Source organism: Silurus meridionalis, chromosome 2 (genome assembly GCF_014805685.1).
Source record: "Silurus meridionalis isolate SWU-2019-XX chromosome 2, ASM1480568v1, whole genome shotgun sequence".
NCBI lineage: Eukaryota > Metazoa > Chordata > Actinopteri > Siluriformes > Siluridae > Silurus > Silurus meridionalis.
The window spans coordinates 26,498,406-26,522,631 of record NC_060885.1 but is presented as its reverse complement, the minus strand read 5'-3'; the positions used below and the strand labels follow the sequence as shown (position 1 = coordinate 26,522,631).

Here is a 24,226-nt window from a genome sequence, read left to right as displayed (position 1 = left end):
TGTTCTAGATGGTGGATGTTCAGCCTGGATGCATTAATTAGTTAACAAAATTTGAAATTCGTTTTGTATTAATATATTAATTAGGGCTGTTAAAATAAAAGCGTTAATAACACGTTAACTAACACGTTAACTAAACTAATTTTAACGCCACGCGCGATTAATGCACATTTTTGTTTGACCATTTTTATTAAAAATATGAATAAATAAATGTAAAGGAGGCGAAATTAAAACCTTCAGTGCATAAGTTTATTCACGATGTCCCTTCTTTACTTACAAAAAATAAATGAAAAAATAAATAAACTCCACCGAAAAATAATTTTTTATCGGTAAAATCTCAAGTCTCAAATCGGCACCAAAATCCACCTTGATGTACAAATCCGGCAGTGAACCCTCTGGTGTTAACAAACACGATGGCACGTTTTGTGGCATTTTTTCCTCCTAACGCTGAAACTAAACAATATCAACTTTGAATAATTGACAGGAAAGCTCAAAGTGTCTTTTTTTTAAGATATTTAAATTGTGTCTGTAGCTCACATTTATCAGGAACTTTTAACATTTAAAGTTAGGTAGGCCATTTCAGATGTGAGTCCCAAAATCTGTGTCGAACGCTAAGAGGTTAAATTACTCTTTTTTGAGCATGCACATAAGAGCAATACATCATTCGAATCTTTAAAGGGTCTTCTTTTATTTGTATACACTCAAAATAAGAACAAAATGTTGTGCTTTTGTAAAATAAAGAAAACAGACAGGTACTTCTTCTTAAGTGTGTGTACTTTTGCCACCTCTGTTAATCTGTGATTCCCACTCACTGGGTTCTGAAAGTGTATTTGTGTGTTTGGGTGTTTGGTGTATGTCAAGTTAACTAATAACATTGCAAGTGTTGTCGATCCATAGACAAATACAAAATACTACACCCCTGACTATCACACCTATACATTTTTATTAGAATTCAAAAGGAAGTGCACCGTTGTAATCAATGTCTCTGTACGTTGTAGCTTAACAGCTTTCCTTTACTGGACCTAAGATTTCCAAACTCCAGCATTACGATGCTCCTGTACACAAAGCGAGCTTCATACACACATTGTTTTTGGTGTGAAGGTTGGAGAGGAAAGAACTCAAGTAACCTGCACACATCCTGACCTCCTCAATCCTACTTTCCAGAAGAGTGGAGCTTATTGTAACATCGAAAGGGAATGAGATGTGTGTGATTTTCAGGGGGCACATCCTTTTACCATACTGTGCACATTCATACTATATATTTGAAGAACAACTTGACAAGCAACATGAAGAAATGGTTATTTTATACATGGAGAAATAAACGTGTGAACTGTAGCTTCAGCAGATGGCTGTGTTTTCTTCTGGAAGAGTCAATGCCTTGTGTTAATGAGATTTTGATTTCAGCTGACAGTACCAAGGACTGTCTCTCTCTCTCTCTCTCTCTCTCTCTCTCTCTCTCTCTCTCTCTCATCTTTCATTGTCTTTATCCTGACAGTGCAAATTTACATGTTGTTTGTCATGCCTTCCCCCCTCAACAGATATCGTTGGTACGGCCCGTCCAGATGAGAAGGCCATCATGACCTACGTTTCTAGCTTCTACCACGCCTTCTCCGGGGCGCAGAAGGTATCCCAGGATGCAATACTCACCTTCTTTTGAATCCACCTTCCCTTCTCACTGAAACCCTACCCGCTTTGACACAACCTCCACCCTGTTTACTCTTTTCCTTTCTTTTTTTCCATAGTGATTCTCACTTTCTCTCTCTCTGCAGTGAAAGCTCCGCCCACTCCTGCAGGGCTCTACCCAGTGCTGCATTTGCCACTCAGCCTGATGGGAAATGTAGTGTTTCTAGTTGTCAGTGGGCATGAGTGTGTCTCCCTATCTTCACTTAAATGGCAAAAGCATGCACTATATCTCTCCTTCTCGCTATCTCCTTTCTCCTCCTCCACTTATCTTCTCTTTTCTTCTTCCATGTACTCTTTCTATTCACCCTTTTTTTTTACCTCTTCTTTATTCCTCTTATTTTTAGATCTCCTGTCTTTTACTTTTCCTTCTCTGCTTTCTCACTGGAGCAAGGGAATGAGGGAAAGGGAACACACTTGACTTTTTTCACAGCTTTGATGTCTTCTGTGTCTCTGCAGTCATTTCCTCTGAGCATGTCTCTCTCTCTCTCTCTCTCTCTCTCTCTCTCTCTCTCTCTCTCTCTCTCTCTCGTTTCTTCCTGTTCTCTTCCTCCATTTTTCCGGGGTAGATGTCATTAGTACGCTGCGTCCCGATGAGAAGGCTGTGATGACGTACGTGTCGTGTTACTACCACGCCTTCTCTGGGAAGCAGAAGGTGAGATGGCCACAGACAAGCCCACCCCCTCTTCACCTAATCAGAACAGAAGGCGGATCTTCAATCCATAGATTTGTCTGAGGTCCATGGGTGTGTGTGCGTGTGTGTGTGTGTGCGTGTGTGTGTGTGTGTGTGTGTGTGTGTGTGTTAATGTGCTATTTTTGCCTCCTGCTGAGAAAATCGTAACGTTATAAGACACAGATGCCCATCTTACTCCCTGTCCAATCTCGCTCTTTCTGTCTCTCTCTGTCCTGTCTCACTTTGTCCTTTCTCTCTCTCTTTCTGTTTTCTTTGTCCTGTCTTTTTGTTTCCACTGTGTCATAAAGGAATAATGTTTATGTTCTTTATAGCGAATAAGATGTGAGGATGGTAAGATAATAGTGATGTAGTCAATGAAATGCATTACTGAAAATTATCCTCTAATTAGTGCACTCAGTAGTGTATAGGGAGTAGTGTATAGGGAATAGTGTATAGGGAGTAGTGTATAGGGAATAGTGTACAGGGAATAGTGTATAAAGAATAGTGTATAGGGTATAGGGAATAGTGTATAGGGAGTAGTGTATAGGGAATAGTGTATAGGGAGTAGTGTATAGGTAATAGTGTATAGGAATAGTGTATAGGGAGTAGTGTATAGGGAATAGTGTAGAGGGAATAGTGTATAGGGAAGAGTGTATAGGGTAAAGGGAGTAGTGTAGAGGGAGTAGTGTATAAAGAATAGTGTATAGGGTATAGGGAATAGTGTATAGGAAGTAGTGTATAGGGAATAGTGTAGAGGAGTAGTGTATAGGGAATAGTGAATAGGGTATAGGGAATTGTGTATAGGGAATAGTGTAGAGGAGTAGTGTATAGGGAATAGTGTAGAGGAAGTAGTGTATAGGGAATAGTGTATATGGAATAGTGTATAGGGAGTAGTGTATAGGAATAGTGTAGAGGAGTAGTGTATAGGGAGTAGTGTATAGGGAATAGTGAATAGGGTATAGGGAATAGTGTATAGGAATAGTGTATAGGGTATAGGGAATAGTGTATAGGGAGTAGTGTATAGGGAATAGTGTAGAGGGAGTGGTGTATAGGGAATAGTGTATAGGGTGTAGCGAATAGTGTATAGGGTGTAGCGAATAGTGTATAGCAAGTAGTGTAGTGAGTAGTGTACGAAGTACTGTATATGGAGTAGTGTATTGGGAATAGTAATTTAGGGAGTAGTGTGTAGGGAATAGTATGTAGGGAGTAGTGTGTAGGGAAGAGTGTATTAGAATAATGTGTCTGACTCATGAAGGATTAATTTCATTTATTTGAGTCAGTTAGAAGTCAGCTCAGTTCATTATAATTCGCCTGTGTGTGTGTGTGTGTGTGTGTGTGTGAGAGCCTGATGAGTCATGCCTCCGATAAACATTCCCAGAATGCTAGGAGTGTGTCGAGGGGAGATGTTAGATCCTGTCTGCCCTTATAAGGACCTGTTAGAACATCGCAGAGCTCAGGGAATGCTGGAAACCACACACACACACACACACACACACACACACACACACACAAACATGCACACAGTATAAAATTGCACCACTTCACTTTTGTGGTTTAATATAAGAAGTCTTTATCATTGTCAAGTGGCACTTAATTTATACCTCCAGTTTCATCAGAGATCATACGTACTTGCGGATGTTTTTTTTTTGGAGATTATAAGTTACTTTCTCTTTAACCCACCCTCATGTCTTCCGCCTCCCTGTGAAATGTGGCAGTATCTCTGGCCTCCCTGTGTTAGATGTGTTACACTGTCTGTGGCCTCCCTGTGTTAGACGTGTTACAGTAACTGTGGCCTCCCTTTGTTAGACCTGGTGCAGTATCTAAGGGCTCTGTGTGTTAGACATGTTGTAGTTTTTGTGGCCTCCCTGTGTTAGACATGTTGTAGTATCTGTGGCCTCCCTGTGTTAGACGTGTTACAGTAACTGTGGCCTCTCTGTGTTAGACATGTTACAGTAACTTTGGCCTCCCTTTGTTAGACGTGGTGCAGTTTTTGAGGCCTCCCTGTGTTAGACATGTTGTATCTGTGGCCTCCTTGTGTTAGACGTGTTACAGTATCTGAGGCCTGCCTGTGTTAGATGTGTTGTAGTATCTAAGGCCCCCCTCTGTTAGACATGTTGTATCTGTGGCCTCCATGTGTTAGACATGTTGTAGTATCTGACGTGTTACAGTAACTGTAGCCTACCTGTGTTAGACATGTTGCAGTATTTGTGGCCTCCCTGTGTTAGACGTGTTACAGCAACTGTGGCCTCTCTGTGTTAGGCGTGTTACAGTAACTGTGGCCTCCCTGTGTTAGACATGTTACAGTAACTTTGGCCTCCCTTTGTTAGACGTGGTGCAGTTTTTGAGGCCTCCCTGTATTAGACATGTTACAGTATTTGAGGCCTGCCTGTGTTAGACGTGTTGTAGTATCTAAGGCCTCCCTGTGTTAGACATGTTGTAGTATCTGTAGCCTCCCTGTGTTAGACGTGTTACAGTATCTAAAGCCTGCCTGTGTTAGACGTGTTGTAGTATCTGTGGCCTCCCTGTGTTAGACGTGTTACAGCATCTGTGGCCTTCCTGTGTTAGACGTGTTGTAGTATCTGTGGCCTCCCTGTGTTAGACGTGTTAACGGTATCTGTGGCCTTCCTGTATTAGACGTGTTGTAGTATCTGTGGCCTCCCTGTGTTAGATGTGTTACAGTAACTGTGGCCTCCCTGTATTAGACGTGTTACAGTATCTGTGGCCTTCCTGTGTTATATGTGATACAGTAACTGTGGCCTCCCTGTGTTAGACATGTTACAGTAACTTTGGCCTCCCTTTGTTAGACGTGGTGCAGTTTTTGAGGCCTGCCTGTGTTAGACGTGTTGTAGTATCTATGGCCTCCCTGTGTTAGACATGTTGTAGTATCTGTAGACTCCCTGTGTTAGATGTGTTACAGTAACTGTAATCTACCTGTGTTATACATGTTGCAGTATCTGTGGCCTCCCTGTGTTAGACGTGTTACAGTAACTGTGGCCTCCCTGTGTTAGACGTGTTGTAGTATCTAAGGCCTCCCTGTGTTAGACGTGTGGTGGTATCTGTGGCGTCCCTGTGTTAGACGTTTTTTGCAGTATCGAAGGACTTCCTGTGTTAGAGGTGTTACAGTAACTGTAGCCTACCTGTGTTAGACATGTTGCAGTATCTGTGGCCTCCCTGTGTTAGACGTGTTACAGTAACTGTGGCCTCCCTGTGTTAGACGTGTTGTAGTATCTGTAGCCTCCCTGTGTTAGAGGTGTTGTAGTATCTGTAGCCTCCCTGTGTTAGACGTGTTGTAGTATCTGTAGCCTCCCTGTGTTAGAGGTGTTGTAGAATCTGTAGCCTCCCTGTGTTAGACGTGTTGTAGTAGCTGTGGCCTCCCTATGTTAGACGTGTTGTAGTATCTGTGGCCTACCTGTGTTAGACGTGTTACAGCATCTGTGACCTTCCTGTGTTAGACGTGTTGTAGTATCTGTGGCCTCCCTGTGTTAGACGTGTTAACGGTATCTGTGGCCTTCCTGTATTAGACGTGTTGTAGTATCTGTGGCCTCCCTGTGTTAGATGTGTTACAGTATCTGTGGCCTCCCTGTATTAGACGTGTTACAGTATCTGTGGCCTTCCTGTGTTATATGTGATACAGTAACTGTGGCCTCCCTGTGTTAGACGTGTTGCAGTATCTATGGCCTCCCTGTGTAATAACACTGTATCTGATCTAACACAACATCAGATTTAACACTGATTTAGAATAAACACTGCTTCAGAGCTAACATTGCTAGTTTTAAACTGTCTGATCAAACACTGCAAATTACATAAATTTTTTCAGACCTAACACCATCTGATCTAATACTGTATGTCATCAGACACCTTATCTAATGTAACACTGCATCAGATCTAACAGATCACTGGCCCTCCCTCATCTACATGACTAGGGTTCTAATCCAATCAACCACCTCATATGTTCAAATGACACATCTACACTGTATTTGAACTAACACCTCTCTCACATGACAGTGAGGTGTGGTTTTAGATGTTTTGATCTGATCTAACAGCATCTAATCTTATAATATTCCTAATTATGGAGGTTTAAATCTAATCAAATGCTGCATCTAATCTAACTGATCTAAAGTGGTGGGGGTTAATGGTGTGTACTGTGTGTCCTGTAGGCGGAGACAGCGGCTAATCGCATCTGTAAAGTTCTCGCTGTCAATCAGGAGAACGAGCAGCTGATGGAGGACTACGAGAAACTTGCCAGTGATGTGAGTGTCATTCTATACTCTATACATTCATCTGTCACATCACTCCATCACCCTGTACCTCTTTTATAATCACTCCATTCCTCAATCACTTTATCACGCCATTAATATATAACATTAATATAACACTATATATCTCTGTCACATCTCTTTTTCACCCTATACCTTTATTATATCACTACATCACATCACCCTATCACTCTGCACCTCTATCACATCACTCCATCACCCTATTTCTCTATCACATCTCTCTATTCTCTCACATCACTCCATTACTCTATACATCTGTCACATAATTTCACCCCTCTATCACATCCTCCATCATTCCATTCCTCTATAACATCACTCTGTAGTTCACTATAGTAATAAAGTGACCTATATTGCTATAGTAATAATGGACTATTCACACACATACACACATGTGTAAGGCCATAAAATGCAATCATTAGAAACGGCATAAAAAGCTGAAGGCTTTTAAATTCTTAACTCTTACTTTTATTAATTTCTCTCTCTCTCTCTCTCTCTCTCTCTCTCTGTATGTGTAGTTGTTGGAATGGATCAGAAGGACAGTCCCTTGGCTGGAGAACCGGGTTCCTGAGAGCACCATGGCTGCCATGCAGCAGAAGCTGGAGGACTTCAGAGATTATCGTCGAGTTCATAAACCTCCTAAAGTTCAGGAGAAATGTCAGCTGGAGATCAACTTTAACACATTGCAGACCAAACTGAGGCTCAGTAACCGGCCTGCCTTCATGCCCTCTGAGGGCAAGATGGTGTCGGTCAGTCACTCTATAATCATTGTATTATTATTATTTTTATTATTATTATTAGTAGTAGTAGTATTATTATTATTTTAACATTGCATTGTGTTCAGTCTATTCAATATTTAGAGCTTCATTGGTAAGTGTATGTGTGTGTATGTATGTATATATGTGTGTGTGTGTGTGTGTGTGTGTGTGTGTGTGTGTGTGTAGGATATCTCCAATGCCTGGGGTGGTCTGGAGGGGGCAGAGAAAGGCTATGAGGAGTGGCTGCTGAATGAAATACGCAGACTGGAGAGACTCGACCACCTTGCTGAGAAATTCAGACAGAAAGCAGCTATACATGAGGCCTGGACAGAAGGTTTTACACACACACACACACACACACACACACACACACACACACACAGATCCACAGGCGTTGTCATGCAATGCAAAATTTACACAGTGTGTGTGTGTGTGTGTGTGTGTGTGTGTGTGTGTGTGTGTGTGTGTGTAGGAAAGGAGGCCATGTTAAATCAGAAGGACTATGAGACAGTGTCTCTGTCTGAGATTAAAGCTTTGCTGAAGAAACACGAGGCATTTGAGAGTGATCTTGCTGCTCACCAGGACCGTGTGGAACAGATTGCTGCCATCGCCCAAGAGCTTAAGTGTGTTTTCTGCAACATTACACACTATAAAACATTACACACTAAGACATTAAAAACTATAAAACTGTACACACTAAAATTGTACACACTAGAAAACATTACATACTATGAAACACACACTGAATCATTACACACCAAAACATTAAACACCAAAACTTTACACACTAAAATGTTAAATGTACAGTCAGTCACTCTATAATTATGTACCCCAGTCTCTATCATCATAACAACATTCCAAAGCCGATTCCCATTTTTGTATTATTATAAGTTTTTGGTAGGCTGGGAGATTATTAAAAAGAATAGTATATATGGAAGATGTTAGGCCTTTTGCAGAAATATGTCTAGTATCAGTCAATTGATGTTCAAGAGGGGATTTCTCAGATATATTTGGGAATGATCCATTTGATTGACTTTCGATCCAATCTCTTATTTGTAAATACATAAAATAATTATGTTAGGCAAGCCAAAAATAGTTCAGACAGTTGAAGGAAGCTAGCAACTATGCCATTAACATACTGTTTTGTTAACATACAAAGACTGTTTTGATTCCTTTTTTAATCCAACTTTGCAAAATTCTGTCAGCAATAGGACTTGGGATATTAGGATTATCGTCAAAACGCGTGTTCACAAGTAACAATGTGTTTTAGCCTAGAAGAGTATGTGATTCCTGCCATGCACTAAAGGATCTAAAAGAATGGTGTTCTCGGAAGAATGTGATCTCGGAAAGAGTCTTCCTTGTGCTCAAAAAGGAAATAGATGATATTGGGTTAGCGTTAGGGTTAACAACAGCGACATAAAATGTTTATACAATGCTTGATAATACTTTTTCAATTCTAAATTAATGTCTTTTGAATCTTCTAAGCAACCACCATCTTCCAATTTAATATAATGGATATATTTCTTAGAGTCTTTCTTTTTAATCTGCCATGCAAGTAATTAGTTTGTTTTATTTCCAAATTTATAATAATAATAATTTGTTCTAGCCAATGCTGCTTCAGCCTTAGTGGTACATAGATTGTTGTATAACATGTTTTTTGTTAGAGTGCTAAGGAATTCTGATTACACTAGACATCTTTAGATGAAAACTTTACAAACTAAGATTTTAATTTGAGGGTATTTTAGCAGAATTTGAACATTTCAGCTGGCCATATACATTTTTCTCTCTCTCTTTTACTATCTCTTTCTCCAGTGAGTTGGAATACTATGACTCTCCCAGTGTGAATGCTCGCTGTCAGAAGATCTGTGATCAGTGGGACGCTCTGGGAATTCTGACTCAGAAACGCAGTGAGGCCTTACAGGTACATATACACTAATTACACACAGACACACACACACAAACTATAATATACTTCAACAAATACAATTAGTGTATGTGTGTAGAGTGTGTGTGTAATTCGTACATGTGTCCTATTAGTGTGTGTGTGTGTAATTAGTGTGTTTCTTTGTTCTTAGAAAACGGAGAAGTTGTTGGAGACGATTGATCAGCTGTACCTGGAGTTTGCTAAAAGGGCAGCGCCGTTTAATAACTGGATGGAGGGCGCAATGGAGGACCTGCAGGACACCTTCATTGTTCACACTATCGAGGAGATCCAGGTGCAAGACCATTCATCTGTCTATACCTCCATCTGTGCATCCATCAGACCATCTCAGAAATAACACAAACACTTTTTGTGTGTGTGTGTGTGTGTGTATGTTTTACAGGGCCTGAGCACGGCTCATGAGCAGTTTAAAGCTACACTCCCAGAGGCAGATAAGGAAAGACAGGCCATCCTGGGAATCCACAACGAGATCACCAAAATCGTCCAAACCTACCACGTCAACATCACTGGCACTAATCCCTATACCACCATCAATCCCAAGGAGATCAACACCAAGTGGGAGAGGGTACACACTACCTACTGCTCACTACATACTGCTCTCTACAGGCTGCTCACTACACACTGCTCCCTACACACTAAACACTGTTCAATAACCACTGCTCACTACACACTACACACTGCTCACTACACACTGCTCAATACTTCCTGCTCAATACTTAATACAAAACACACTGCTCAATACTCAGCGCTCAATACTCACTACACACTACACACTGTTTAATACCCACTGCTCACTAAACACTGCTCAAAACTCACTACACACTGCTCAATACTCACTACACACTACAAACTGCTCATTACACACTGCTTAATACTCACTACACACTACACCACTACACACTGTTTTATTCTCACCACACAATACTCACTACACACTGCTCACTACACACTGCTCATTACACACTGCTCATTACACACTGCTCATTACACACTGCTCACTAAACACTGCTCAATACTTACTGTTTACTACACACTGCTCACTACACTTCTTAATACTCACTGCTCACTACACACTGCGCACTACACACTGCTCAATACTCACTGCTCACTACACACTAAATACTGTGCAATACCCACTGCTCATTACACACTGCTCAATACTCACTACACACTACACACTGCTCATTACAGTCGCCACGGCTTGCTCATCAGGGATAAATGCACACCATTCACTTGACTGTTGATTTCTGTAAAGCTGCTTCGAGACAATGTCTGTTGTAAAAAGCGCTATAGAAATAAACTTGACTTGACTTGACATTACACACTGCTCACTACACCACTAAACACTGCTTAATACTCACTGCTCACTACACACTGCTCAATACTCACTGCTCACTACACACTACACACTGCTCACTAAACACTGCTCAATACTCACTGCTCACTACACACTACACACTGCTCACTACACTGCTCAATACTCACCACACACTGCTCACTACACACCACACACTGCTTAATATTCACTGCTCACTACACACTACACACTGCTCAATACTCACTGCTCAGTATACACTGCTCACTAAACACTGCTCACTACACACTACACACTGCTCATTATACACTGTTTACTACACACTACACTGCTCACTACACACTGCTCAATACTCACTGCTCACTACACTGCTCACTAAACACTGCTCAATACTCACTGCTCACACACTGCTCACACACTGCTCACTAAACACTGCTCAATACTCACTACACACTACACACTGCTCACTACACACTGCTCAATACTCACTACACACTACACACTGCTCAATACACACTGTTTACTACACACTAGACACTGCTCAATAATCACTGCTTACTACACACTGCTAACTACTCACTACACACTGTTTACTAGCCACTAAACACTGCTCATTATACACTGCTCACTACACACTACACACTGCTCAATACTCACTGCTCACTACACACTACACACTGCTCGATACTCACTACTTACTACATAATGCTCATCACACACCGCTCACTACACACTACACACTACACACTGCTTAATATTCACTGCTCACTACACACTACACACTGCTCAATACTCACTGCTCAGTATACACTGCTCACTAAACACTGCTCACTACACACTACACACTGCTCATTATACACTGCTTACTACACACTACACACTGCTCACTACACACACCACACAATGCTCACTACACATTGCTTAGTATTTACTACAGATGGCTCACCATACACTACTCACTGCTCACTACACACATTTTTCACTATACACTGCTCACTACACATTATTAGCAGACTTCCTCACTCCTCTGCACAGTAGTGAACTCAGTAATAATCCTATTGTGTTTAAACGTTTATACTGATGTGTACTAGTGAGTAGGGAGCACTTTTTTAAGTGCACTAGATAGTGTGTAAACAGATTGTTGAAGACTGTGGCTTGATGGTGCTGTAGGTGAGACAGTTGGTTCCTCAGAGAGACCAGGCGCTGATCGAGGAACACGCTCGGCAGCAGAACAACGAGCGTCTGCGCAGACAGTTTGCTAATCAGGCTAACATCATCGGGCCCTGGATCCAGAACAAGATGGAGGTGAGAAACTGTCCCTATGTGCCCCTCTCTGTCTGTCTCTCTCCCTGTCTCTTTCTACCTATCTCTCTGCTTGTTTCTTTCTGTCTGTCTCTCCCTACCCTTTTCTGCCTGTCTCTCTGCCTGTCTCTCTCTCTCTCTCTCCTCCTGTCTCTATCTACCTCTATCTGCCTGTCTCTCTCTGCCTGTCTCTCTCTTTCCGTCTCTCCCTCTCTCTTTGACTGTCTCTCTATGCCTGAATCTCTGTCTGTCTCTCTGCCTGTCTCTTTGCCTGTCTCTCTCTGTTTGTCTCTCTGACTGTCTATCTCTGTTTGTCTCTTTGCCTGTCTCTCTGCCTGTTTCTCTCTGCCTGTCTCTCTGACTGTTTCTCTTTGTCTGTCTCTCTTGACTGTCTCTCTCTTACTGTCTCTCTGTTTGTCTCTTTGCCTGTATCTCTCTGCCTGTTTCCGTCCATCTCATCGCCTGTCTCTCTCTTCCTGTCTCTCTGCCTGTCTCTCTCTCTCTCTCTTTGACTGTGTCTCGCTAACTGTCTTTCCCTGCCTGTCTCTTTGTCTGTCTCTCTCTAACTGTCTCTCTCTAACTGTTTCTCTTTTGTCTCGCTTTACCTCTCTGTCTGTCTTTCTGCCTGTCTCTCTGCCTGCCTCTCTGTCTGTCTCTCTGCCTGCCTCTCTCTGTCTGTCTCTCTGCCTGTCTCTCTCTACCTGTCTTTTTCTGTTTGTCTGTCTGCCTGCCTCTCTACCTGTCTCTGGCTGTCTCTGGCTGTCTCTCTGGCTGTCTCTTTTGTCTCTTTCTGCTTGTCTTTCTGTCTGTCTCCTGCCTGTCTCTTTGCCTGTCTCTCTGCCTGTTTCTCTCTGCCTGTCTCTTTGTCTGTCTCTCTTTGACTGTCTCTCTCTTACTGTCTCTCTGTTTGTCTCTTTTGCCTGTATCTCTCTGCCTGTTTCCGTCCATCTCATCGCCTGTCTCTCTCTTCCTGTCTCTCTGCCTGTCTCTCTCTCTCTCTTTGACTGTGTCTCGCTAACTGTCTTTCCTGCCTGTCTCTTTGTCTGTCTCTCTCTAACTGTCTCTCTCTAACTGTTTCTCTTTTGTCTCGCTTTACCTCTCTGTCTGTCTTTCTGCCTGTCTCTCTGCCTGCCTCTCTGTCTGTCTCTCTGCCTGCCTCTCTCTGTCTGTCTCTCTGCCTGTCTCTCTCTACCTGTCTTTTTCTGTTTGTCTGTCTGCCTGCCTCTCTACCTGTCTCTGGCTGTCTCTGGCTGTCTCTCTGGCTGTCTCTTTTGTCTCTTTCTGCTTGTCTTTCTGTCTGTCTCCTGCCTGTCTCTTTGCCTGTCTCTCTCTGTTTGTCTCTCTGACTGTCTATCTCTCTGTTTGTCTCTTTGCCTGTCTCTCTGCCTGTTTCTCTCTGCCTGTCTCTCTGACTGTTTCTCTTTGTCTGTCTCTCTTTGACTGTCTCTCTCTTACTGTCTCTCTGTTTGTCTCTTTGCCTGTATCTCTCTGCCTGTTTCCGTCCATCTCATCGCCTGTCTCTCTCTTCCTGTCTCTCTGCCTGTCTCTCTCTCCCTCTCTCTTTGACTGTGTCTCGCTAACTGTCTTTCCCTGCCTGTCTCTTTGTCTGTCTCTCTCTAACTGTCTCTCTCTAACTGTTTCTCTTTTTGTCTCGCTTTACCTCTCTGTCTGTCTTTCTGCCTGTCTCTCTGCCTGCCTCTCTCTGTCTGTCTCTCTGCCTGCCTCTCTCTGTCTGTCTCTCTGCCTGTCTCTCTCTACCTGTCTTTTTCTGTTTGTCTGTCTGCCTGCCTCTCTCTACCTGTCTCTGGCTGTCTCTCTGGCTGTCTCTCTGGCTGTCTCTTTTGTCTCTTTCTGCTTGTCTTTCTGTCTGTCTCCCTGCCTGTCTCTCAATGCCGGTCTCTCTTTGTCTAGGAGATCGGACGTATATCAATCGAGATGCACGGTACGTTGGAGGATCAGCTGAATAACCTGCGTCAGTACGAGAAGAGCATCGTCAACTACAAGCCAAAGATTGATCAGCTAGAGGGAGATCACCAGCAAATCCAGGAGGCTCTCATCTTCGACAACAAACACACCAACTACACCATGGAGGTACACCCCCCCCGGACACACACACACACACACACAAACACAAACACAAACACACACAAACACACACAAACACTAGTCTATGACTAGTGACTAGGCGAGTTTGCAAAATGTGTATTTTGGTGTGTGTGTGTGTGTGTGTGCGTGTGTGTGTGCGTGTGCGTGTGTGCGTGTGTGTGTCACAGCACATCCGTGTTGGATGGGAACAGCTCCTCACCACCATTGCTCGCACCATCAACGAGATCGAAAACCAGATTCTGACTCGTGACGCTAAAGGCATCAGTCAGGAGCAACTCAGCGAGTTCAGAGCCTCGTTTAACCACTTCGACCGGGTCAGTCACACACACACACACACACACACACACACGCACACACAAACACACACACACACACACCCCAAACATATACACAAGTAAACACACAAAAAATACACCCTACACCCTTACACATACACACACATACAGTGGATATATAAGTCTACCCTCTATGAAATTGCAGTGTATTGAAATATAAAGACAGAAATAACAACAATATAAATGTCAGACTTGTTACATCTTTAATGTGAATCCATAGAAAAATGTATAATTTAAAAGTGAGAAAATTTTAAATAAACCCTACAAACCCCTGAATACAGAATGCTCACATGTTCCTAAACGAATCCTTTGTGGAAGCATCATCTGCCTTTCTTACAGCATTAAGTCTTTATGAATAAGTCTTTGTTAAATTCACACATCTAGACTTTGAATTTTATCCCACTTTTTTTGCAATGAAGTTCAAGTTCCTTTAGATCAAGTTAAAGTTCCTTCTCCTGTGCACAGCTGATTCCCCTTTTCTAAAGCCATGTCTTTGTTGATTGTGATGTGTGCTTTGGCTCATTGTCATGTACAATTGTGACACTTTTTATTTTCAAAATATCTTGGCATGTGGAGCTATTAATTTTCCCATCTATCTTGATAAATGCCACTGGCCCAGCTGAAGAGACTAATTGAGAGTAATTGATGGCAGGTGGATGCCATTTATGTGACTGGTTACTCTAAGAACAGTTATAGCACCTTTATAAAAGAGTGTGCAGTCTTATGCACTCAGGGTGTTGTAGGATTTTTTATTTAAAATGTTCAAAATTATAAAAAAAAAAATTCTCTGTGTTTTGTTTGTTGGAAGATTACGTTATATATACAGTGGTACCTTGACCTACGAGTTTAATTCGTTCCGTGGTCGAGCTCGTATCCCAATTTGCTCGCACATCAAATCAATTTTCCCCATTGAAAATACTTAAAATGGCATTTATCTTTGTTGTTGTTAGAGGCCATAAGCAGCGGAGGAGGGATAACTCGTTTTTTTTACTATCACTCCTGTACACTACATATCCCTAAACTTTACATTTTTGACTTTTTCTTCTTTGCTTATCTTAATTTTCGTCACAACCTTCGTTTTCTGGCTTCGCTTCGGCATTTAGCAGCGGCATCTCAAGCTCGTACCTCAATTTTTTGCTCGCGTAACAAAGCAAAAAATCGACCGAGTGACTGCTCATATCTCGGAAAACTCATACATTAATGCACTTGTAGGTCAAGGTACCACTATATATATATATATATATATATATATATATATATATATATATATATATATGCAGTGGGGAAAATAAGTATTTGAACACCCTGCTATTTTGCAAGTTCTCCCACAATTATGGAGGGGTCTGAAATTGTCATCGTAGGTGCATGTCCACTGTGAGAGACATAATCTAAAATCACAATGTATGATAAGGTGTGCAAATAAGTATTTGAACACCTGAGAAAGTCAATGTTAATATTTGGTACAGTAACCTTTGTTTGCAATTACAGAGGTCAAATGTTTTTTTGTAGTTTTTCACCAGGTTTGCACACACTGCAGGAGAGATTTTGGCCCACTCCTCCACACAGATCTTCTCTAGATCAGTCAGGTTTCTGGCCTGTCGCTGAGAAACACGGAGTTTGAGCTCCCTCCAAAGATTCTCTATTGGGTTTAGGTCTGGAGACTGGCTAGGCCACGCCAGAACCTTGATATACTTCTTACAGAGCCACTCCTTGGTTATCCTGGCTGTGTGCTTCAGGTCATTGTCATGTTGGAAGACCCAGCCTCGACCCATCTTCAATGCTCTAACTGAGGAAAGGAGGTTATTCCCCAAAATCTTGCAATACATGGCCCCGGTCATTATCTCCTTAATACAGTGCAGTCGCATCTGGTCTCATCTTTTGGTCTCATCTGACCACATGACTTTCTCCCATGACTCCTCTGGATCATCCAAATGGTCATTGGCAAACTTAAGACGTGCCTGGACATGTGCTGGTTTAAGCAGGGGAACCTTCCGTGCCATGCATGATTTCAAACCATGACGTCTTAGTGTATTACCAACAGTAACCTTGGAAACGGTGGTCCCAGCTCTTTTCAGGTCATTGACCAGCTCCTCCTGTGTAGTTCTGGGCTGATTTCTCACCTTCCTTAGGATCATTGAGACCCCACGAGGTGAGATCTTGAATGGAGCCCCAGTCCGAGGGAGATTGACAGTCATGTTTAGCTTCTTCCATTTTCTAATGATTGCTCCAACAGTGGCCCTTTTTTCACCAAGCTGCTTGGCAATTTCCCCGTAGCCCTTTCCAGCTTTGTGGAGGTGTACAATTTTGTCTCTAGTGTCTTTGGACAGCTCTTTGGTCTTGGCCATGTTAGTAGTTGGATTCTTACTGATTGTATGGGGTGGACAGGTGTCTTTATGCAGCTAACGACCTCAAACAGGTGCATCTAATTTAGGATAATAAATGTAGTGGAGGTGGACATTTTAAAGGCAGACTAACAGGTCTTTGAGGGTCAGAATTCTAGCTGATAGACAGGTGTTCAAATACCTATTTGCAGCTGTATCATACAAATAAATAGTATAAATAGTATGAATAAAAAAATCATATATTGTGATTTCTGGATTTTTTTTTAGATTATGTCTATACAGTGGACATGCACCTACGATTTCTAAGTGGGAGAACTTGCAAAATAGCAGGGTGTTCAAATACTTATTTTCCTCACTGTATATATATATATATATATATATATATATATATATATATATATATATATATGTTTACAATACCGCAACAAGTCGGTTTGCATCCTGTTGTCCCAGAAGGAAGCCTCTTCTTAAGCTTGCTTACAAGAAAGCCCACAGTTTGCTGAAGACAACCTGTCCAAGAGCATGAATGACTGGAACCATGTCCTGTGACAAAGATAAACTTGTTTGGCTCAGATGGTGACCAGCATGCGTGGCTCCCTGTTAAGGAGTACCAAGAAAATTGTCTTGCCTTCAGTCAAGTATGACAATAATGGCTGTAGGTTGAGTTATTTTTAGAGGAGAGTAAATCTACACTGCTGTACATGCTGCCCACTGACTCCCATTACACTGCAATTACCCAATCAGCATTGTGAGCATTGTGAGATAAAGAAGAGTGCTGTTAATTCTATTCCAGAACACAATAACACAACACTGATCACTGTAACACACAACTATGATCACTGTAACACATAGCACTGATCACTGTAACACCACAAAATAAGCACTTCTGGCACAGCCATAGTGTGTATGTATATGTGTGTGTGTGTGTGTGTGTCCACACAAGTCCATCCTAACAGTTGTGCACTTTTTCTTCTTTGTTTGTTTTTCTTTTTGTATGTCCTCAATGCATGGACCATCAAAATCACCATCATCATCACTTCCTCTTCCCACCCACCCCCACACACATACGCCTAATTAACACATGCACCACCCCTCACGTCCCTTCCACTCATTGCCCCCTGTCTGTGTGTTCTATGTGTGTTTGCGTGTGCACTGCATGGCTCGACCTGTGACCTTTGACTCCTGACCACTGACCTCAGGATCACTCAGGCACTCTGGGCGCTGAGGAGTTCAGGGCGTGTCTCATCAGTCTGGGCTTTGATATCGGAAACGACGCTCAGGTACACATGCACACCTTCACACACTCCAGAATCCTGCGATTAACCTTCCACCTCTTCTTGTTTTTGTACCTTCTCTCTTTCTCTTTTTTTTCTTTTCCTTTCCCTTTCTCTGATGTTCTTTCTCACTCTCTCTCTCTCTCTCTCTCTCTCTCTCTCTCTGTGGTGAATCTTGTTTCTGAAATTATTCTGAATTCCTGACTTTCTTCCTTCTTCCACTTGTTTCTTCCTTCTACCTTCCTCCTTGCTTCTGGTTCCTGGCTCTTTTCTGGCTCCTTTGTCCCTCGTGGGCTCCTGTAGAAGAGAACAGGCTTGATGGATGGAGAGGATTTCCGCACCTGTCTCATCTCCATGGGTTATAATATGGTAAAGCAGAGCATTGTGTCAGAGCTACAGACTGTCTACCTACACTTTATTTCACTTTATGATTATTATTATTATTATTATTATTATTAATAATAATAATAATAATAATTATTATTATAATAATTATAATATTATTATTATAATTGATTTACATTATTATTATTATTTATTATTTAATAGCTTATTTGACATAGTTTTTCATCACATTCTTTTTTCTCATTAGTGCTAGCCCTGAGATGTGCTGTAGAAATAAAATTTTATTTTATATCAATTCAGTATGAATTTATTCTTTATGAACAAGTTTAGCAAAGCAGCTGTTCACTATACTCATGGAAGCTTGACAGTGTCCCTTCACTCCAGATGAAGTGAGTCAGTTGAGATGCTCAGTCACATCTCACTGATCCACTGCATCTGGACAAATGTCTCACTATGTGGTTTTTACTTGCATGTAGAGTCATTTATGGGTTATGAAGGAGTAATGTGTTGTGTAATGTGTTGTGTAGGGTGAGGCAGAGTTCGCTCGAATAATGAGCATCGTGGATCCTAACAGACTTGGGGTCGTGACCTTCCAGGCTTTTATTGACTTCATGTCTCGAGAAACAGCTGATACGGACACAGCTGATCAGGTCATGGCTTCCTTTAAAGTGCTGGCTGGAGATAAGGTACACAATAACACTACACAACACTGTACTTTACTACATTGTACTACACAACACTGTAGCGCATTATACACTGTACTATAGTACACAACACTGTACATGTACAGGTAGTCGTTGACTTACGACCACATTTGGGAGCGACAAATCAGCCGTAACACGATTTGGTCGTAATTAGAATAGGCTATATGTACAGTACTGTGAAATAATGCCGGAAGCTGGTAAAAAATAACGTACGAAATACAGCAGCATTAGTGTGTGTAACATATGCGGATGATGTGATGACTGACAGTTCTGATAAGGCAGTACTTATAGATATGAAGCAGGGAATATAATTATTAATGAAGGTGATTGCCTGGGGAAAGAAAATGTTCCTGTGTCTGGCGGTTTTGGTAAACAAAGCTCTGTAGCACCTGCCAGAAGGGAGGAGCTGAAAGAGGTTACTTACCATCCCAATTCCAAAAAAATTGGGACACTAAAATGTAAATAAAAACAGAATGCAATGATTTACAAATCACATTTTATTCACAAAAGAACATAAAAATATATCAAATGTGTAAACTGAAAGAATTTAACATTTTACAGAAGAAAATAAGGTAATTTTAAATGTAATGACTGCGACACGTCTAAAAAATGTTGGGACAGGGCAACAAAAGTCTGAAAATGTAAATGTTATTCAAATTAAACAGTTGAAGACACATTTTGTAATTATTAAGGGTAATTGACAGCAGGTCAGTAAGAGGATTGAGTATAAATAGTGTATCTTAGAGAAGCAGAGTCATCAGAATGAAAGATGGGCAGAGCTTCACCAGTCCGTGAAAGGCAAAGACTGTGTCTACAAATTGTGGAACAGTTTCAGAATAATGTTCCTCAACATCGAATTGCAAAACAGTAGAATATCTGTCATGCGGGAAAGCCGTAGTAACAGCAAACAGTTTTATTCAACAAAAGGCAGGAAATATACACACAGGTAGCGCAGCTGTATATTCCTGTGAACGAAAACGGCAGTTCGTATAAAGAAATCCACAATATCGCGCTGGGAAAAGCACATTGATTTGGCACATGTTTTACGCTGGATGCCCTTCCTAACGCAACCCTCCCTATTTATCCGGGCTTGGGACCGGCACTAAGAGTGGCTGGGGTTGGTTCCCTGACTGGGGATCGAACCTGGGCCTCAGCGGTGAGAGCGCCGCATCCTAACCACTAGACCACCAGGGACCCTGCATGTGCTCACTATCAACTCCAGAAATCATCGTCTTTAAACACAGTTTGCCACGTCATCCATAAATGCAGGTTAAATATCTATTATTCAAAAAAGATGCTATGTGTTAAAATGAATGCCACCATCCTCTCTTGGCCAAAGTTCAATGAAAATGTACTGAGGCAAAGTGGAAAACTGTTCTGTAATTAGAGTAATCGAAATTTTAATTTATTTTTGGAAACCATGACCACAATTGAATTATTGGTTAAGGCTCTGGGTTACCGATCAGACGGTCAGGGTTTAAGCTTTAGTATCATCAAGCTGCCAAACTTGGGGCCCCTGAGCAAGGAAGTTATCCCTCAGTGCTGCAGATGGCTGAGCCTGTGCTCTGACCCCAGCTCCTAACATTACTGGGATATGCAAATAAATAACTTCACTGTGCTGTAATGTACTTGTAAAAAGCATAAAGCAGCACCACCAATTTTTTAATGCCTGTTCAGTGGCAGCTTGCACCTCTGGAAAGGTTCCATCAATGCTGAACTGTATATACAAGTTTTAGAGCAACAAATGCTTTCATCCAGAAAACGTCAGGGAAGGCCTTGCATATTCACGCAAGACAGTACTAACTGCATATTGCTTCTATTACAATGCCATGACTTTGTAATAGAAGAACCTTGGTGCTTTACTGCACTATACTGTAGTACATAACTCTGCACTATACTCTAGTTCACTACACTATACTATAACACTGAATGTGATCTGTGTGTAGAACTACATCACAGCGGACGAGCTGAGGCGTGAACTGCCCCCTGATCAGGCGGATTATTGTATCTCACGCATGGCACCCTACAGAGGGAGTGATGCCGTGTCCGGGGCCCTCGACTACATGTCCTTCTCCACCGCCCTGTACGGAGAGAGTGACCTCTGACCTCTTCACCTGGAGTCAACTTGCCTTCTGTTTATCTCTCTCTCACACACACACACACACACACACACACACACTCCTGTTTTGTATCTGCTGAGCTCACTGTGCTGATCTGAGACCAGGCCCAAGTGTCCATGCAGTTTATTTATACCCTTTGTAGTAAACTAGTGGAAGGAGAAGTACAGAGAAATGTAAGGAGCATTAGGAGAACCCTAAGGAGCATATATACTCTGAGGATATCCTTATCCTATGGCGGTGCATTCATACTCTGAGGAGCATTCATAACCTGCGAACAGTCATACCCTGAGGAACATTCATACTCTAAGGATAGTCATACCCTGAGGATTGTCAGACCCTGAGGAATAATTATACTATGAGGATAGTTATACCCTGATAAGTAGTTATTCCCTGAGGAGCATTCATACCCTGTGGGAATAGTTATAATCTGAGGATAGTCATACCCTGAGGAGCATTCATACTCTGAGAATGGTCATGTCCTTAGGATAATCATACCCTGAAGATAGTAATACTTTGAGGAAAATCATACCTTGAGGATAATCATAATCTGAGAAGTAATGGTTCCTACATACTAGGTAGTGTGTTATAAAAGCAGAAAGGAGAGCTTCCAATAGGAGCTGATAGTTTAGCATGTCACAGTATTCGTACCTTAAGTAGCAAACATGTACAGGAAGCCAGGGATCAGAGTAAATGATTCCCTAAGAATTATTTAGTGCACTATATTGTTACACTGGGAGCTAAATTGGACAGTACACAGGGAGTAGAACATGTAGTGCACTACTGAGTAATTTATAAAGAATTTAGAAACAGACCTGAATCCCAAATCCTTACAGTGATCTATAGTGCACTTGTGTGTAGGCAAAATCATTTCATACTCTGTGTAGAGCATTACATAGAGTGCCCTTGTGGTGTTCTCAGATCAGCAAATGGGCATGTCTCAGCATTGCTCTGCGACGCACAGTCAGATTTTGTACGCCAGTTTATACCCTGCCTTCCAAACCCACTTCCTGTTTTGTTCTGTTTCTGCTTCTGCAACACAAATATTCTTTCCCTGGCTTTTTTGTACACAAGGAGAGAGAGAGAGAGAGAGAGAGAGAGAGAGAAAGAGAAAATCTTCTGTTTTTATTTCATATTGTTTTTTCTCTTCATAAAAAATAAAAGTGAACATATTTTATTATACAGAACCAAAAAAGTATTTTTCTTCACCTGGCTTAAATAAAATTTAAATACATTTTAAAAAATGACAACTGGTTGTCCCTTGAGTCTTTCCATGCAGTATGTGTGTGTGTGTGTGTGTGTGTGTGTGTGTGTGTGTGTGTGTGTGTGTGTGTATGATGCTTTTTAAATGTTTAATGAAAATATATATTTTAAGCAGGAATTGAATTATTATTATTATTATGCTTAAGCCACATGTTATTAATCACCTCGCGCCGTATAAAAACCATACCATCAGACATTATACCGGACGATGTGTTTAGGTGGAGTTTACTCTAATTTTTTAGTGAGGTGATTCACATAGTACTTCTAAAAGTGTAAAATCTTTCTGTGCGGCTATAAGATTTTAAATAAATAATAATGAAATGTTTAAATATACATATATTTACATATACAGATGAAATTTTACCTTGGAGTGATGTTAGCACAGACCATTATCTTAACACACTACCGTTAGAGCAGATAAGCCATGTCTCACCACATTATCGACTTGTAAGGACAGTTGTTCCAACCACTAAGGACAGATCAGAAAGTAACCTGCCTCATCTATCTCAACATCTTTCTAAACCCCTAAATGCTTATGAACCTCTGACAGCATCTCGTGTTCCATTCTCACCTAAAGCTCCACAATTACAATGCTTTACAAGTAAAGGACAAGAAGAGCTATGTGATCTTATCACCACAGCTAAATCAACAACATGTCTGTTAGATCCCATTCCAACTAAATTACTAAAAGAAGTGTTAATTACAGCTGATGAGCTTCTTCTCTATATTATTAACTCCTTGCTATATTTAGGTCACGTCCCTAAACCCCTCAAGTTGGCAGTTATTAAGCCTCTTAATAAAAAAGATACCTAAATTGGATCCAAATTAACTGACATTACAGACCCATTTCAAACCTTCTGTTTATGTCTAAGATTTTAGAGAATTTTGCTCCCTCATACGAGAAAACAATATCTTTAAAGAGTTTTAGTCGGATTTCAGGCTAGTTAAAATCACAAATGACCTGTTTTCAAAATTACTTCGGCATTTAATAACAGGCATAAAGTTGGTTTAAATCCTACCTGTCTGATAGTTACCGTTTTGTAGATTTAAATAGAGAACTATCCAGGATAATGCAAGTGAATTATGGGGTGCCACAAGGTTAAGTGCCACTAGTACCTGTGCTTTTCAGAATACACATGCTTCTCTTGGGAAATACTATTTGAAGGCATGGGATTAGCTTCCGATGTTATACTGATGATAAACCAGCTGTATATCTCATCAAAAACATCTCAATTAACCAAGATAACGGAGTGTGTTAAAGAATAAAAAAATAGGATGGTGCATAACTTTCTATTATTAAATTAAAGACAGAGATATTGCTTGTTGGCCCCAAAACCAGTTCACAGAAGCTCCAGCAATTCAACTTGCATTTTGAATGATGTACTGTAACTACTAGTTCAACAGTAAAAGACCTTATTTAGACAGCAACTTGTTTTTTGAAAAAAAATATCACCCATATTACAAAAATAGCCCTCTTCCACCACAAACGATTGCTAATTACTTACAAGGCCCTAAATAGTTTAGCTCTTATGTATCTATCCAGTCTTCTAACACGCTAAAATCTGTCATGCTTTTGGAGAGCTCAAAACTCTGGACTTCTAGTAGTTCCTAGAATAGCAAAGTCCACTGAAGGCTGTAGAGCATTCTCACATTTAGCGCCTAAACTTTGGAATAGCCTTCCTGACAGTGTTTGGGGCCCAGACACACTCTCCCTGTTTAATCATAGATCAAAAACGTATATTTTTAGCAAGGCCTACACATAACACATATCATAACCTCACAAATACAGAAACAAATAA

General features: G+C 41.2%; 1 protein-coding gene across 6 annotated transcripts in view; it reads left to right on the top strand.

The window, feature by feature from the left end:
- Positions 1 to 24,226, top strand: part of actn1 (actinin, alpha 1) — a 48,705-nt gene that overhangs the window by 13,215 nt on the left and 11,264 nt on the right. The window contains exons 8-22 of one of the 6 annotated variants that reach the window (XM_046861923.1): positions 1,536 to 1,621; positions 6,508 to 6,600; positions 7,143 to 7,373; positions 7,569 to 7,716; positions 7,855 to 8,005; positions 9,195 to 9,303; positions 9,458 to 9,598; positions 9,707 to 9,889; positions 11,810 to 11,944; positions 13,853 to 14,032; positions 14,215 to 14,361; positions 17,924 to 18,004; positions 18,302 to 18,367; positions 18,871 to 19,029; positions 20,994 to 21,201. In XM_046861923.1, the coding sequence (XP_046717879.1) occupies positions 1,536 to 1,621; positions 6,508 to 6,600; positions 7,143 to 7,373; positions 7,569 to 7,716; positions 7,855 to 8,005; positions 9,195 to 9,303; positions 9,458 to 9,598; positions 9,707 to 9,889; positions 11,810 to 11,944; positions 13,853 to 14,032; positions 14,215 to 14,361; positions 17,924 to 18,004; positions 18,302 to 18,367; positions 18,871 to 19,029; positions 20,994 to 21,152 (2,069 nt within the window). In that variant the 3' untranslated portion in view covers positions 21,153 to 21,201. Of the gene's footprint in view, positions 1 to 1,535; positions 1,622 to 2,246; positions 2,333 to 6,507; positions 6,601 to 7,142; positions 7,374 to 7,568; positions 7,717 to 7,854; positions 8,006 to 9,194; positions 9,304 to 9,457; positions 9,599 to 9,706; positions 9,890 to 11,809; positions 11,945 to 13,852; positions 14,033 to 14,214; positions 14,362 to 17,923; positions 18,005 to 18,301; positions 18,368 to 18,870; positions 19,030 to 20,993; positions 21,334 to 24,226 lie in introns of those variants that run through there. The other 5 variants (XM_046861932.1, XM_046861917.1, XM_046861955.1 and 2 more) reach the window with 5 other exon arrangements.